The 18,580-nt window shown below is 37.5% G+C and overlaps 1 protein-coding gene across 1 annotated transcript in view; it reads right to left on the reverse strand.

The window, feature by feature from the left end:
- KCNK18 (potassium two pore domain channel subfamily K member 18) overlaps positions 1–13,850 on the reverse strand; it is a 480,381-nt gene extending 466,531 nt beyond the window's left edge. The window contains exons 1-2 of the mRNA XM_044055967.1: positions 13,442–13,850; positions 12,928–13,071 (exon numbers count right to left, since the gene is read on the reverse strand). Of these exons, the coding sequence (XP_043911902.1) occupies positions 12,928–13,071; positions 13,442–13,676 (379 nt within the window). The 5' untranslated portion in view covers positions 13,677–13,850. The remainder of the gene's footprint in view (positions 1–12,927; positions 13,072–13,441) is intronic.
- Between the last annotated feature and the right edge of the window lie 4,730 nt (positions 13,851–18,580).

The raw sequence follows: 18,580 nt of genomic DNA on the forward strand, positions 1-18,580 counted from the left end.
TTGCATAAAACCACCTCATGAGCAACATGGTATCTGTTCAACTTGAATGCCTTTTCTTTTCAACAGTGTCATTGTGACCAAGCAAATCTTATCACTGATACATGGTTTGAAGTATTTTCACATTAAACTCTGTCCTGACAGTTTTCCTCTAATTTATATTCGACAAACTTTGGCTTCAGTGAAACTTTATACATATCCAGATTCTCCTTAGTATCTTAATGTAGCATTTGAATATGCTATTATACATGCATTCACTGGTTTCTCAAGAATTAATTCTGACTTCATAAGATTCATAGGAATTTTAAGGCAATTGAGTCTTGTAACCATTTATACCTTAGCAGTACCTACTCTCTGGCTGCAGGAGGCCTAAGTCTTTCAAGCTCTGGGTGAATTTATGGGCACACAGCCAATCATCTATGTAATGTTTGATGGATGATAGTACATCAGACTGCTTAATCTGTAGAGATAGTCTCTTTTTAGAGATGTTGGAGGCACTCTGTAATGAATATGTTGCTCCACTGTATTTTATTTATCTGCTGGTAAAGATTTAGGTTTGAGATTCTGATATCAGTGGAACTATTAGTCTTGGAGTGCTACAGAAGATTGTGGACAACTGGGTCTCTAAAGGTACGGAAGCATGATGTAGTTCTTGCATCATGAGTCCATAAGATACTGAATAAAAGGACATCACTTCCAGTCTCTCTTGGTAGCTCAGGGTATTTAAACCCATTATCATCTTAGATAGGAACCTCTGAGGTCTTCCTAGCTATTTGATATAATTAGTGAGGTAAATCCTGAAGGGAGCACTGTACTCAATAACTGGCCTAATCAAGGATGAAAATAAAGGAGCAATGATGTTTTAGATCTGGATGAGCTTCTCCTGACAATTAACTGCACTAACTAGAAGGACTTTTTGACTACTGCTGTTACATGAAGATTGAAAGAAAAAGGAATTTTCAACCTATATTCCAAGGACCCTAACCACTTTTTCATTTTGAAATGGGGTATTGTCTGTGTTGAATGCTAAGGGGAAGGATTGTCTACCAAATGTGGAAACATTGTACTTTTTTGCATTCAGTTTGAAACCATTTCAGTATTTTACAAATGTAAGTTATTTTTGAAAGACTTTGGCTGTCAGAGAGGGACTTGACAATAAATCCTAGTTTGTCTGCAAACTTAGTTAGCCAGAGGTCCTGGTTTCTGGACTGGCAAGCATAAAATTAAATGCTGAAAAGGAAGGATTCCCAACACTGAGCCACTGGGGACACCACTCATCACCTTCAGACTTTCTGATGCAGCACCTATCAGTCACACTGTGCAGGTTCTTATAGCCCATTACCTATCCCTCTTACAAGGTACATTTCTACCTTTAAATTGTTAGGTGTACTTACAATGTCGGCATGGGGTGTGATGTTGAATGCCTTGGCCAGGACAAGATACACCATGTAAACAGCATGGCCACTCTCAATAGCCTGTGTAACCCTCTCAAGGAAATTAACCAACTTCATTAGGCAGGATCTTCCTTTAACAAAAACAAACTGCTGAGGGCCTAATGAAAATTTTGATATCATATTTTTAGAGGTCGGTTATAATATGCACAATGGCCTTACACATGAGCCTTGCAGGCTGGTTGATCTATAATTCCTGGGGTTGGTGTCTGGGCCACTCTTATGAAGGGCATCACTACTGGAGTGCAGCAAATTTCAGGTATAAAACCTGTAGTTAATCTTAGTTTAAACAGTATGAGGAGTGGCTCTGCCAGGGCTTGCTTGGCACTATTTATTAAACAACCAGGAATGTTGTCAGGACCCCCAAGGAAGAAGTATTTTTTGGTCTTAGAAAGCACATGCAGTACATGTCCCTTTGTGATAATAGGGGTTTTAAGGGATTTGGGGATTTTAGATAAAGGTCTCATGGGTAAAATTAACACTGAATTTGTTTGCTAGTACATTGACAATGTCTACTGGGTCCAAATGGGTGAAGCCATTTTAAATAAGTTCAGAGTGTTATTCCTTAGTCTGCAAATGTAGTTAAGAAGGATTTATAATTTCATTAGCTTCACTTCTTGTTCCAAGACTTTTACATACCGACTAAAGCCTTTGTTGTGTTAACCTCAGTTTGTGACCTGCTATAGTAGACCTAATAATTCATGTTATTAGTAATATTTCTCATACTATTCTTAATATGGGTATAGATTTCATCATGAAGCTTCCTGCTGTGTTAGTGTTAGAGCTGTGACTGCCAGAAATGAATTTTGAAACCTCATCAAAGAACTGAATGAGAATAATATGCTTGAAATCCTTCAATATGGAGATATTTGATTTAAGGGTTTTAGAAATTTTGAAAGTGAAAGTCATAGGTTTATGGTCTGACTTTATCTGGGAAGGAGATACCGGGAAATACCTTATGATTATCCTCATAAAATCCTCCAAAGCTAGTTACGAAAACAAAATTGACACTGATTCTAAAGACAACCACAAAGCATTCTATAGCTATGTCAAGAATCTCAATGACAACACTCAGATCTGCTCTGAGTTACAGCACAATGGCACTAAATATACAGAACTAACTGATATTGCCAACATCCTGGCAGATAGGTTCAGTGCTAACTTCACCCCACCCCCTAAAGGGCCCATCTCTATACCGGAAGAATGCAAAGTTCCTATGATCATGGCTGCACAGGTAAAAACCACACTCTCCAAAGCCAAGAACACAGCATCCATGGGACCTGACAACATCCCAGGCTGCATTCTCACCTCAGGCTTTGTGCCCACTGAATGGTGCACAGCGATGGTTATCCCACTCCACAAAGGGGGCACCAGCACGGACCCCGGGAACTACCACCCCATTAGGCTAATGAGCCTGGCCTGCAAGTCCATGGAACTTATAAACAAAGACATTGGTAATCTCCAAACTCTGGACCCCACCCAGTTCGGGTTTATAAAAGGCAGATCATGTCTCCTAAACCTGATTGACTTCTTTGAAGCAGTCACCAAAGCTGTAGATGAGGGTAAGGTGGTTCACACAGCCTATCTAGATCTCACCAAGGCTTTTGACACCATCCCCCACTCTGGAATTATAGATAAACTCACTAAACTAGGTATAAATCCTTATGTGTCACAAGATGGGTTGCCAACTGGCTCACTAACAAAACCCACACTGTGAAAGTAGCAAACTCCAAATCTGACTTCAGACCAGTGACAATTGGAGTACCACAGGGTTCAATCCTAGGTCCTCTCCTGTTTGGTATCTACTTTTTTGAAGTATAGGCTAACACAGAAGGTCTTTGGCTAATGAAGTTTGCAGACGACTGCAAACTAGGAGCCATAATTGAAACTCCTAACGATGTGGGCATCCTACAAAAGGGCCTCAATGAGACAGATGCCTGGTGTCAAAGCCATGGCCTCAGGCTCAATGCCAAAATGTGCATTGTCATCCCCTTTGGTAAAAATTCTGTAACCATGAGCTACCACATAGGTGGTAGTCTACTTAACACCGAAAGTGTAATAAGAGACCTTGGGATGAAGGTGGACAGTAGTCTCTCCTTTGATAATCACATTGCCACAGTAGTCAGGAAGTCCTTCTATGTGGCACACCTCATCACAAAAGGTTTCTCATCCAGGAAAAAAAGTGGTCATTGTTCCCCTCTATTCATCACTCATTAGACCCATTATAGAGTACAATGCTCCTTTTGGTATGTACCTCACAAAACATCTACAATAACTGGAAAGGCCACAGAAATACCTCACAAAGAGGATTACCAGCCTCAAACATACACCCTATGTGGACCGTCTCAAAAAACTCCAGCTTTACCCCGTCACATATCGCCTACTCAGAGGCAATCTCTGCCTAAAATACCAAGCTATGTCAAACCCAGAGCTGTTGGACATACTCCACTTAAAGAAATCCCAATCCCTCTGAGCTACACGCTCTAGGGACCTAAACCTTGTCACCACAATAAACAGAACATGCTGGAGGGATAGATTCCTGTCCCAGAGACTTCCCATACTCTGGAACAAACTACCTATCTGTATCAAACAAAGCTCTTCATTAGCACTCTTCAAGAAAAATCTTGATGATTGGATGGGAAATAGGAAATTCACCCTGGGGATCACCTCTGTGTCTCTGCTCAACAGGGGCACAGGAAAATAATTTTCTTGGGTGGCGAAAGCCAGGGTACCTTTTTGGCTAGGCTTGTATAGGCCCTAGGGTCGATAGCCTAGTACCTACCTATGAACCTATGAATTGGCTATATTTATAATGACCAAATCAAAAAATATTATGCTCCCTAGTGAGTTTATTAACAATTTATTCTAGTTAACTTTTGTTTATTACCTCTAAGAACTTCTAACAATACCATGCATTGGAGGTAAAAATATTTCACTTTATAGATGGGTAGTTAGATTCTTCCAATGTAACAGAGTTCTTATTAACAGAGATTTCATCAAGTAAATTTAGGAATCTTATATGACCATTAAGGGATATGGAGACTGTCTTATAACAAGCTATATGCTGATAATTTCTCCTCTTCGTGGTGATTTGGAGTTAAGTTTGTGGATCTCTTGGAATCTGCCTGTAGGTGATATGGTGCTTAACAAATATAGAGACACCATCACAGTTGCCATTGGGCCTGAAGGCAAGGTAGATGCAAAACCCAGGTATGGGGGAAATGTTTTTTTTTCCATATAAACCAAGTCTCAGTAATTACACATATATGGATGTGTTCCAAATGTAGCAAAGCCTCTGGAATGAACAATTTTGTTGTTGAACCTTCCTGCATTGAGAAAAGCCACCTTAATGTTATCCAGATTTGGATTAGATATGTCTGTTATGTTGGAATGTGCATTAGCTGGACTCCACCTAAAAATTGCTCTATGATTCAGGAACTTTAGTCAGTATGCACGTCTTGGAACAAGAGGTAGAGACCGAACATTGTGAAGCAAGTTGGATTACTGAGCATCTACTCTTGTGCTGACACACGCTGATCCACTTAGAATGATACCAATGATTTAACCAATGGTTGAAGCCAATTATCTTTTCTTCGTGCCTAGGTATCATTACTGGAGAAGGTACGATTCCACTCAGGACTGTATTTGTCACATGCATGGAGAGCTCTGATATATCTCTCTGCATATCCCTTAGAGTTTTTCATCTCAAGTCATTTACTCCCACATGGTCCATCATCATGACGGTATTCATATTTAAGAGTCTTTAGAGTCATTTTGACATCAGGGATCCTTATGCCTTAAAGACAGTTCACTGTAACCCTATGTTTGTCCACCCTTGTGTGGAGAATCTGTATGCCTAACTATAGAGTAACTTATCACTAAGACACTTTATTAGTACAATGGTTTAGAGTAATACATTTAAGATGATCTGATTCTTGGTGACTCTTTGATGAAGATGAATATGAAGGATATAAGGATCAGTTATCACATTATCATTGTTTATGACACAAATAATTTATCTCAAAGCAATGAGTCATGCAGCTCACCAAACTCATATTCTTTAGCTCAATGCATCAGTTAAGCCACATAAGCACCAGCGAACTATTTTGTCCTTTCTGGTACTGTGGAGCAGAGATATAAAGTGTAGACCTGTAGAAGACAAGGGATTGCTGGGCAGGCCAAGTAGAAGCATGGATGTGGCTAGTGCAGAGTTATCCATCCCTGGGAGGGTGACAGCGAAACCCAGTGAACTGCTGACTCCGGATGGTAAGGGAAACTGGAATACTACAGGATGCATCTGAGCAATAGGTCATAGTGACTACATTCTGCATGTAAACAAGGAAGCATAGCACATTAAGGGCACATCTCCCCTGCTAGGCAGCAGCTTGGTATGAGTTACTGACCACTGTAGGATGTGATTAAGCCGGGGAGGTCTTTGCATGACTATAGAAAGCTAGCTCACTCCTCACTGCACCTCTCAATAAAACAAATGGTCTAACAGGGCTCTTACTTTAACTGGAGAACAAAGGTTATTTAGAGTTTTTGCTTCAACTGGAAACAGATGAATTTTGAACTTACCTACGATCCTATGATCCTATGATTCTTACCCCTCACAAGAGGAAAGATTGGGCTCACTAGGAAGTAGAACTATCCAGGAGGTCATGTGACTTTAGAAAATAACAGACTATTGTAGACTTTAGTTTCTAGTGAAAAATCAATCAGAAATATATGGCAAGTTCTTCTTAAGGTCATAATATTGCTTAACTCTATCTTCAATAACAGCTAGTTATCGGTGCTCTATAGTCAAATCAAATATATTAAATACTATAATGCATTATATGTTGAGGTTAGAGCAACTCCACAACCTAGAATAAACCTGTACAGTCACAGAAAGATATCTCTGAAAATTACCAACAGATGTGACTCTGATTTACAGCAGCGTCAGTTTATTTACAGTACAATATGTCTTTATTTCTCACAGTGTAAGAGGGTAAGATGATTCTATAGTCACAGCACTGATACACACACACTAGGCTACATAAGTACTGTATTCTTATGAGCCTGTTTTACTACACATCTGAGCAGGAATAAATATAGTTACAGAAATAAGTATCTCTCTCTCTCTCTCTCTCTCTCTATATATATATATATATATATATGTTGTTGTGTCTTTCGGCTTTTCCCGGTTAGGGGTTGCCACAGTGGAACTCCGGTCTGCTAATGATTGGTAGTTGATTTTTACGTGCCGAGTTACCAGCCCTGACGCACAACCTTCAACGAAGGTACGCCCATTCACGCATGTCTCCACCCAGAACCGGACAACGTCTTAATGTGAGGCGACAACGCTACCGCAGCACCACCATCGCGGATATATATATATATATATATATATATATATATATATATATATATATATATATATATATATATATACATACAGATTAATACATGTGTGTCACACTATACATTTATTTTCTACTTAAGTTTTCTTTGAAACAAATCATTATTTTATGGTTACTCTTCAAACACGTTATCATTTCAGAGTCAATCCATTTAGGGAAGTGTAAGCAACACAAATTTATTTCCAATAAATGGTGCTTACAAAGATTCCGGGAACTAGTCAGGGGAGTTTTTGCTGCACAAAAATAGCAAAAATATGCAATGGATATAGTTTACATAGTCACAATTACTTAAAAATAACACTGTTGACTTTTTCTGCTGGGTCTAAGAGATATGAACAGCTGTGTGGTTCTAGAATTTAACACATGTTCTCTAAATAAAGTAACATGTCAGGACTACTATCCATATCATAATCCTGGCAGCTGCTTTTGGAAATAAACACAATTCTCTCTTAGGCTTCCTAACCTCAGGTCAGTTCTATTACAAAGAGTAGTAGCAACCATTAGCCATGTCAATCCCACTTTAAGAAATAACATGCAACAGTACCACCCACTGAGTCGTTATTCACATTCTTGCCATCTGTGTTCATTTGGATCCCCTTCTAGGCTGGTCAGTTTCAAAGTGCTTTAAAACAGCAAAATACAACAGGAAAAAAGCATTTTATCATTTGAAAAAAAAAATGTTCAGAAAAAAGAAGAATATATTAAGCTGAGAATATATTACTCCCAAAAGAATCCAATGCACCACGAAGCATAGGTCACAGTATAGTTTATAGAATCTAATATAAATAAACACTAAAAGTATGATCACATTAGACTAAAAAGTGTTGCAGTTGAATCACAGTTGCTTGACTTGTGAGTCTGCTGTGTTACAATAAAAGTTGTTGGACTGGAAATATAAAGAGTTTTGCTTACAAGATCATCAGAAAATAGTCTCTTCTCCAAGTTTTAGAGAATTTGAAAACAAGAAAGATCTGTGGCTATGGCGGGTGGGAAGTCTTCCAGGTGACAGTTGTGTGTATGTGTGTCTCCTGAATAAAGTAATACAAATATATAAAAGTGTGTGTTGTGTGTGTGTGTGTGTGTGTGTGTGTGTGTGTGTGTGTGTGTGTGTGTGTGTGTGTGTGTGTGTGTGTGTGTGTTTGCTGCACTAACACCTACAATATCTATCAATATAATAACACTGAAACAACAAATGCCAACACATTGTGTATGCATAGGGGATTACTCCAGAGGGGACTAAACCAAAGACAAGTGTTTCTGCAGGGTGCTATCCCCCCTGCACCCCCCACACCCTCTGTTATTTATATATACTAACTCTAAGATCACACAATTCTTAGGGGAAGGGAATATTTCCCTCCTGAGGATTGTTGATCACCTGCATCTATTGACCTTCTAATGTTAAACATTGCCTAATATAAAAACGTAGAGAAAAGAAACAATTCTGCTGTTTAAGCCACAAGCATTAGAAGCAGATAGTTATAGACATTAAAATACAAAAGAAAGGGCTTATTTCAGGCTTTCCATTTGGCAGAGCAATGCACCACAATATAAAGTGCATATAAAGTCAATCACATACACACACTCTTGTATGCGCACCCCCACATACACACACACACACACACACACACACACACACACACACATATGCAAACACTCGCAGACATGGTGAGCACACAGACAGACAGACAGACAGACAGACAGACACACACACACACACATGTGCAACCACTCACACACATGTGGACACATATACACACACATGCACACACAGTCACCCACGCATATGAACGTGTGTATCTGTGTGGACATACTATTTTTATGTATAGCCAGATAGATATATAGTCATACATACAATGACAGTTCAAGGGTAGGCATATTGATTTTGTATCTTCTGAGGAAGTAACTAAATGGATAACATATTTACAGAATAACAGGGAAGTAAGTTAAACAGATAATGGTTCTAACAGGTACAAATGTTTGGGTAGGGAGCAATTGTGAAAGGCAAGTATGCATCACTGTGAAGGATACATATTAAAATAAACACTATAGATACAATATGGTGAAAAACATTTTTATCACAGTAATTGATATCTTTAAGAATGTATTTATTTTTTACTATAAACAGTGGAAGAGAAACACAGCGATTATCTTCAAGTATGCATAGCAATGATCTCTTAGCAAGGCAACATAAGTGAAGGAAAAAGAGATCAAGCAGGGCTCTAAGGTTAATATAAACATAAACAAAATAAATGTGCTCCTTGGGTGAGTTGAGAGGGTTCGTGGGTCGAGAGGGTTCTTATCTTACACCAGAGATCTAGTATTGAAATGAAAATAAGCACATTTATGTTGTGTCTTTCCACTGCAGATATGAATCCAAGTAATTTGCAAGTCTCAGATAAACTGCAGCCTCATTATACACGGTATCATGACTGACACTTTTCACAGACCACAAGAGTTTGGTGCGAGTACCATCAAAAGATGCCACCTCAAAGTGCGTGGCTGTGGACACATGTTTTGATTTCCTCTGTGCCACGTTCCCAATGTGCAAACTATAGCATCAAATGGCTTTCAAAATCCCATCTGAAGCATCTGTTACTAAATATCATAATTTCTTTTATGCAAGTAGCACCAGTTTCTTGTTAATCAACACTACTGTATAAAATCAGACCTTGTGTTTCCATAATTTTCTATCCCTAGAAATAAACTGCAATACTGACAAGATGCAGAACAGTAAATCTTTCCATGTATACTCTAACAATCTCATCAGCTGGAAGAAGTTGATTTGCAGAATCCTTAGCAGTCATGCTTATAATAAATACATTGAAATAATTACAAGATTATCTGCAGAAATGTGAATTGTTTCAATGCACATACAATTATTCCTTTAAATGTCCAAACACATATCCATAGAAATTCTTGTCTGTCTGGCAAGAAGGTTGCTTTGCCTGTAAATCAAAATGATTCCTCTCTGAGATAGCTATTAAAAGTGCTCCTAAAGTACTTTACCTTTCACCAGTCATAAATAGGTTGATATATAATACAGCCCTTAATGTATAAAGTATGTCCTGAAGCATTAATATTTATGTAATGGATACAGAGATTTACAGAAGCTTACTTAAAGAAACAAATGTACTCATTTAAGCAAATAAGAATACCTGAAAACAAGATAGAAGCACTGTACCTCTGTCAAAATGAAACATTTCATCAACCCATTATAACCTAAACATTAGGCAGTATTGCCACAGTATAATGTCACAATAATATTACGGGATGGAAGTATACAGTGTGAATAGTCTGCAAATATCTTGTAGTCTCTAATCGGCATTTGTGATGTGTACAGAGAATTGTATACAATTTTTATCGTTACCTATTACTATATAAATGGCCTTGCTTTTGCATATTCATATACAAATCAGTTTTAATTTCAAGGTTACAGAGGCGCATATGCATAAGTTGGAATCATGTGCTAGACATGTCAATTGGAAATGCAGCTTACAGAAAGACATGAGTTCATTTACAGGTGCAGACTCCTCAATGAGGCAGTAAGTTTTTGTTTTCACATGAACAAATCAGATTATATCAGTAATAACTGGATAACTTTCACATTAAAGGCTATCTTTACTAAAAACAATTGAGCAGAGTATTATGGATATCCCATCCCACAAAGATCATTATTCACATATCCAAAAATCAGAAATTCCCTGCAGTCATATCACATGATAGTCCATTGTTGTGTCATCAATGTGAATGAATAAGTTCACAACCAGAAGAGACTATTTAAATTATTTACAACCAAATTTGCAGTTCAAGAAAAAGGAAATGGATATCTACTGTGTTGTTTCCATGGGAACGACACACATTTATGCATATTTTTTCACATATTTGATAATCTGTTAATCAGTTAGAGATGTTGGGCTCACTAAGGGCATTTATTTTCAGGGAAGATTAAACAGAAGTATAGGAAAGTAGAATTAAGATCAAACCAGACAAACAATAGAAAGAAATTTTACCATCTGAACATTTTACAAAGTGAAACATATTCAAACCATAAAGTACCTAGGAATATGGGTGAAGATTGCAGGATGCATAACCAACCAGCACCAGAAAATTTGGGACAGACTGCAGAGTGTAGTATGAAATATCCAACTCTAGTGTCCAATATTAAACTCAAGAGCAAGGAACGAGACCGGTAGTAGACAAAACAAACAGGGAGAAGAAATAAAGGAATGTAGGAGGAAAATGAAGTGTCTGAGTGTGACGTAAGTCGAGATTTAAAAAAAAATACCAGGATGAAGAAGTCAAGGACGTTAAATGTAGAGAAAAGAAGCACAAAGTGGAATGAACAGTGCAGTCACCCTAACTCTGTGCTTAGGCAGACAGATACAGTATAGTACTCAACTTAGTGGGCTGAATATTACAGGAAAACATTTTCACATAAAACATTTAAGTACATGGGTACTTGAAAAAATTTAGGTTAGAGAATAAGTTGGTTAAATATTAACTATGTGGATAATCCATGTTATGCTTGCATCCTTTACTTAAGGTAAATTCATGAATTTTGAGATGAATCAGAATTTCATCTGTATTTTCTTCACAACTCTACATTGCAGCAAAGTATAAAACAGAGAAATATGAAGTACATTTTAAATGTAAATGAATACTTTAAAGAGTATTTCAGAAATATTGATGTTAATGGAGTTTAGCAATCTGTCCATAAAGTAGTGGGCAAAATTAGCTATACACAAATATGGATCTATTTTAATTGATCAGTGAATGATATTATGAAAGCCCACATGTTGAGACCACATGATCAATAATGCAGTTCATTGATCAATGAAAACAATGCAAAAATAATGTTTTCACAGGGGGGAGAGCCCCCCCCCCCTGCACCACATACATCACCTACTAATTATATTTACCAACTCCAAGATCGCACTACAAAGGAAAAATGGTACAGTCCCAGTCCCACTGTACCTCAGTCTGCCAAAATGGTCTACCAACTCCAGTGTCAATCGTGCAGTCTCATCCATGTGGGTTTCGACAATGCCGTTCGTTGACCAAGTGAAATAGACCCATAAAAATATTGTGTGAATTAAAAATTGTTTCATCCCAAATATGTGTACACTCAGCAAATTTAAAAAATTTCAAAGCTACGACTATTCAGTGTTTTAATAAAAATATGGAATTTTTCATTACCCTATACAGGCACAGAAACACATGTGCACAGACATGGGTGCACACACACACACACACACACACACACACACACACACACACGCGTTATCACAAATTAGTAGGGATAAGCAAATGCAGTCCCAAGGGTAACCTATGGGTGGACAAAGATTGACCTCTTGAGCTTCAGTTGCCCAAGATACAACTCACCAACAGATGGAGTTTCTCCATAGGAAATCAATGTCAGTGAGTTTTGCGGGCAGTGATACCCTTTTTGAGGGAATTTCCGTCTTCTTTGAGTTGGTATGACCATGGAGTTGTCATATAAGCTCGGGGAGTGTGGGGGCTTCCCCCTGTAAAAATTACCCTAACATGGCAAGTAGAGGTTGAGGATTTCAATCCTGAGTGCATTCAGTTTCATCTAATCATATTGGAATACAGTTCAATTTTACATAACATTCTTCAGCATCACAAAGTTATTTTAGTAAGGATTCTAAATAAGTGGTTGAAAAGTGAGTTGTGCTTCACTTCAAACTAAAACAGCTCGAGTACTTCTGGTCAGCTAAAAAAATCTTCTCTCCTAATATCTACAGATAACATTCAATCTGGCTATTATAACAAATTGTGAAGGGCAGGGTGCTTAGTAAGTAGAAACAATCTACCACTGACATTACAGAACAAAATTCAGAATGTAATTCTAAAAGACATTTTACAAATGCTGTAAAGCAAAACATTACAAAACAAAAACATGATTATTGTCAGTATATGTCCATAATTTATTGGTAGCATGGACTTGTAGGTTGTGCTACAACATTTGACGGTTAAACAAAAAAAGTGTGGGCTATGACTACCCCCCCAACAAGCTTTGTCTCAGTACTTTATGTTCAAATCACACAGATACTTACCAATTGTTGTAAAAACTGTGCAGCAAAAAAAAAGGGAACGTAAGAAAGACCAGGACTTTAAGTGATACCTCGGGTGCAGCTCAAAATAAATTGTTGAATTAGTCTGTCTAAGAAAAATTTCCTTCTCCTCTTTTGAAGCATTTTCTGGGAAAAAGAAAAAATAAATACATGAACGTAAGGAGGTATTGTGGAAGCAGAAAAATGGCTTTAGATGTGCTTATCTTTACTATTTTTCTACATTAAAGCATGTAACAGCCAGTCCCTTCAAAGTCCTGCTTCTCTTCTATGCATACATCTATAACTTAACAGGAATGCTGTTCAAATATTTATTTAATAATTTAGCTATTTTTTTAATTAGTTAGATAGTTTTATTGACTGTGTTATATATTTAGATCTGCATCATATATTTTTACATTTATGTGATACTTGTGAAATGTTACACTATATATAGATACCTATATCTATATTTATACTAGATATATACACACAAATATTGTCTGACAAAAAGGATTACCTTTACAGGAGCTCACATTAATGCAGGCCATCCATAGTTTCTGTAAAAGCTTATCAACTGTGGCAAGAGAATTATTTTCACTTTTCTGTTCTATGAATTGAAACATCATTGCTCCTAGCGCAGCATAAATCACAAGAGAAGAAATCAGGCAAAAGTGTGGGAAAGCTGCCCAAAACACCTTCAGGAACATCCCTTGTCTTCCTTTCTTGGTAGAGGTTCTTTTCTCCACACACATTCTGAGCTGTGATTACAAATGAAAGCTTCAAAGATCTGTAACTTGAAGGCTATTAATACTTTGTACACTGGATAAGCAGATCGTTTGAAGCTTTTACTGTGCCTTTGTTTGTTGAGGTTGAGCTCTACATCCTTGAAATAACTGAATATCTGACTCTGCCTCTTAGGGCAAGTAGCTATAGTTTCCAGCATTTAAACTTTCTGTCCACAGCTCAGACTAGATCCACATAAATATTGATTAATATGGCTTTTATGCATAATGATGCTGATGACATAAGCGTGCCTAACTGACTAAAATGTTATGTCCTAGGCTTCACTGTATTTGTCAGTTTAACTGTTTATCAGACAACTAACTACTTGTTGGAAGCATGATAGTAAATCTTACAGTTTTTCCTAAAGAAAACTCACTGAGAATAACACTGAACAGGAAGGCTTCTCCATTTTAATTTACTCTCCCAAAGGGTATCACGTAATTGTTTTTAAATGGTTAAGTTTAGCACTCTGTGGCTAAAATGATGGCTATGCATTTTACTGAGTATCAGAAAGTCGTAATGCATTTCCTTCCTGATAATGACTCGGTAGTTTACTTTAACAAAAGAACTCATATGAGTTATTAAAGAAACAAATAGCTCAAACAACATAAACATAGTTACTTTACATTTGTGAGCATGACTCTGTAAATGCTCAAAAACCCATGAAAGAACTGTATTTCTTGTAATACCACTAAACATAAAGTAATTGCATTTACTATTCAGATTTTTAGAAATGAACTTGAAATTCTAAGACTCAAAATTGCATTCTAAAATGGAAAGCATGAAGCTGACAGTTCGGGAATATACACAAATGTTGAACTACCTCAGAATGTTGTACCTCCGAACATTCCCCTTACTGAAGAATCAGAGATCTTACAGCTAGGATTACAGCTTCCCATATGAGGGGGGTTTTGCGGTGTACCACTGTCAAAAACACTTAATGCATTACAACACATTTAAGATTATCTGTCATTATTTGGCTGAAGCCCTTTTGTTTTTCACAGTTTAGTTTCACACACCTCATAGGGTGCTGATTTGTTATCATTTCATGTGTGACACAGATAGTTTCCCTGAATCATCCTTTAGTCTTTACATCAACAACTAAATCTGTGTCATACCTGTCATACTTAGAAACAAAAAGGTAGAGGCATAATTAGGAGAGGCAGCCTTTCCCCTGTTGTGTACCTTATGTATTTAGTTGTGCGCCTTGTTTGATTTGAGCTGGATTCTTTTTTTTTTTTTTTTTTTTTAGCTCCAGCTTTTGTCTGCCCACAATTGACCATCACTTGTTCCTAGTTCCTCTGCAACTCCCACCAGGTGTACTACACCTGTCTTAGCCTCCCCCATAACTAATTCTTGACCCATAAATAGGGCAGGTGAGGGGATAAAGACTCTGGTGCAGCAGTACACTGCTGCCAGGGAGTATTTACTTTTTCCCTGCCTCTGCATGTACCCAGTAACACTCCAAAGAGAGTATGTGCAACAGACATTAGTGCTCAACCTTGCCCCAAGTCTGCAAAGGACTGATGGCAGCAGGAGTTTCCACCCCGCAGGCAGCACCATGTAGTTGTTTCTCCAGCCTCCCCCAGGGAAATTGAACTGTGACAGTGTACACACACCCACCCCTTCTTTCCCCAGGATAGATATTCCCATCATTACCTGCTAGTTCTTCAGAGAGCTGAGCTGCTAATAGAACCCAGGTCATCTGTACTGTAGTCAAGGCTTTATCCCTCTACACCACAGGGTGAGCTGGAAAAGTTATATACAAAAGTTCTATCTAGAGAAACAGGAGAAAATAAAACAGTATCTCTCTCTCTCTCTCTATATATATATATATATATATATATATATATATATATACATATGGGTCTAGGACTATTCACTGAAAGCACATTTCACTGAAACACATTTGACTGTGCACAATTCACTGAAAGCTCAATTCACTGAAAACACAAATTCACTGAAACACATTTCACTGAAAGTTATATATGGCCTTTTCCCCATTTTTGTGCAACCCTGGAGTTAGTATATATAGTAAGGGGGGGCACGGGGAGCCTAGCCCTCCACCTATTTTAAATATTTTGAACTGTATACATGGATACTTGCAATTCCAATAAATTACTCTTTTCTGAACTTAATATATATCCAAAATATGTGAGGGGCTATGACCCCCACACCCCCCAATGTGGGGGTGATGCCCCCCACACTCCCCTTACTATATATACTAACTCCAGGGTCACACAACAGTGGGGAAAAGGCCATATATCATTTTCAGTGAAATGTGTTTCAGTGAACTGAGCTTTCATGGAATTGAGCTTTCAGTGATTTGTGCAATCATTTGACTTTCAGTGAAATGTGCTTTCAGTGAATAGTCCTAGACTTATATATATATATATATATATATATATATATGTGTGTGTATATATAATGCTTGATTTAGTAGAGGTGGATAAATATAGTAAGATAGATGAAATAAATAGATTACAGAAAGTAAATATGACTCCAGAGAAATTCATCTGATATGACAGAAATAAACAGGATACACTTCTACACAGCCAAACTAATAACAAAAGCATGCAGTAACAAAGGAAAAGAGAGGAGCAAGTAGAAATGTCATCATGGCATCATGGAGGTACTGGATAGAGAAAACCATAGAGTAACTAAGACAAGAAGTATCAATACGAGAAGAATCCATAAAAGGAAACAGGTAATTAGAAATACTTAGAAAGATAGATGTGGTAAAAGCAGCACAGTATCAAAACAGACCAGGTTTTATAATGCACTATTGCCAATAATAAACTAAAAATATCAGCACAAGCAGAAAAAACATAGAAGGTATGCAGAGAAATATTAAAGAAAAGCATAAGATAAGCAACCATTTGATGACCCAACAAGGTTTTATAGAGAACCAGGAAACAAAGCAAAAGGACTGGAAGCACCAACAAAAAAAAAAAAAAGAAAGAAAATAAAAAGAAATGGGTACATTTTTGGTAGCGTTGTTGCCTCACAGCAAGAGGTTCTCCCGTTCGATTCTCGGCTGGAGTGCGGGGATTGCCTTCTGTGTGGAGTCTGCATGTCCTCCCCGCAGTTGGGTGGAGGTTAGAAAGACATGCGTAAATGGGCGTGCCTTCATTGAAGATTGAACGTTGAGCTGGCACCTCGGCGTTCGTCAAAATCTACTGCCAATCATTAGCGGACCGGAGTTCTGCTGTGGCGACCCCTAACTGGGAAAAGCCGAAAGACAACAACATTCATGAACACTTCTAACATAAAGATGTTGAATGAATAGAAGAACTAAAAGAAACAGTTCTTGTTGTTCTTCTTTCGGCTTTTCCCGGTTAGGGGTCACCACAGCGGAACTCCGGTCTGCTAATGATTGGCAATAGATTTTTTACGGGTGCCAGCTCGATGCCCAACCTTCAACGAAGGCACTCCCATTCTATGCATGTCTTTTGAATGCCACTCGACCGCGGCGAGGACATGCAGACTCCACACAGAAGGCGTTCCTGCTGAGAATTGAACAGGAGAACCTCTTGCTGTGAGGCAAAGCCTTAATACAGAAGATATGAAATGGGATGAAGTAACAGGCAGAGAAATCAAGAAAAATTAAGGAAAGCTTCTAACCAGAAAACTCTTGAGCACAAAAGCAGCACTTAGCTTTTGGCTAAAGATATTAACATCTTTACACAAAAATTTAGCCTTAGTAAAAATTGCTTTTATATATATTCCCAACCAGCATGGCTGATAACAGAAAATAAGAGTTAACCTGCAAGCCATCCATAACTTGTCTTCTGAAAATATATAAATGATATACAAGAATTGATGCAGACAGGGATTATAGTCATCTAGAAACTAATTCAGTCAGGGCAATAGAACAGAAAGGTAATACAAGAAAGTCATACAGAACAAAGGATCATCTCTTGTTAAACAAAACCATAATAGAGAGCTGTAAAATGAGGGGGAATCTAACAATTGCTTGGGTAGATAAAAAAGTATTCAATAGCATCCCACATTCATGGATAACAGACATACTTATACATGTAAAAGGTACACCTTGCACTGACCAATTACAATGCAATGAATATACTTTGCAGCTAAACCATAAACAAGAGCAAATTATTGTCCGTAGACAGCAATTCAAAGTAGAGATATTCCAGTGTGATTATTTGTCACTGCCGTAATTTTTTTGTCCTTAAGCTATTACGTTCTTTACATAATAAATTAGGCTATGGTTACAACTTAAGTCCCAGAATCCAACCTTGTTTAAAGTTATCTCATTTGTTTTTGTGGATGATATAAAATTATGTCATTCATCACATGAGGATCTGAAAAAACAACTACAAATGGTTAAAACTTTCTCAGATAATATAAGAATGACATTTGGTCTCAATTAATCTGCAAAAACAACTTTTATAAAAAGGGAAGCTGCAGCATCAAGAATATATCAACCGTAGACAGGACTGAGATATAAAGAAAACTGAAAAGGAGGGAAAGTATAAATATTTGGAAACAGATGAAGGTTTGGCAACAAAACAATATCAGATGAGAACAAAGATCAGTAAGGAATGCTTCATAAGACTGAAGCTATTATTGAAAACTGTCTTGACATCTAGGAACAAAGTCCAAACTATAAACCAGTTTGGTCTCCCTGTACTAATTTACACCTTTGGTGTGACTGACTGGCTCCAAAAAGTAATGAATTAGATGGAAAAGAAAACAATTAAAATAAGCTTCATGCTTATCAAATGATGTAGAAAAACAACTTCATACCAAGATTATATATCTCTTGCTCTGAAGGAGGTACTGGCCTCCTCAAAACTGGATACATGTATAAGTCTATAGTCATAGGACTGCATACATATTTGCTGACCTC

The sequence above is a fragment of the Protopterus annectens genome, chromosome 14.part0 (genome assembly GCF_019279795.1).
Source record: "Protopterus annectens isolate FY-2018-M chromosome 14.part0, PAN1.0, whole genome shotgun sequence".
Lineage (NCBI taxonomy): Eukaryota > Metazoa > Chordata > Ceratodontiformes > Protopteridae > Protopterus > Protopterus annectens.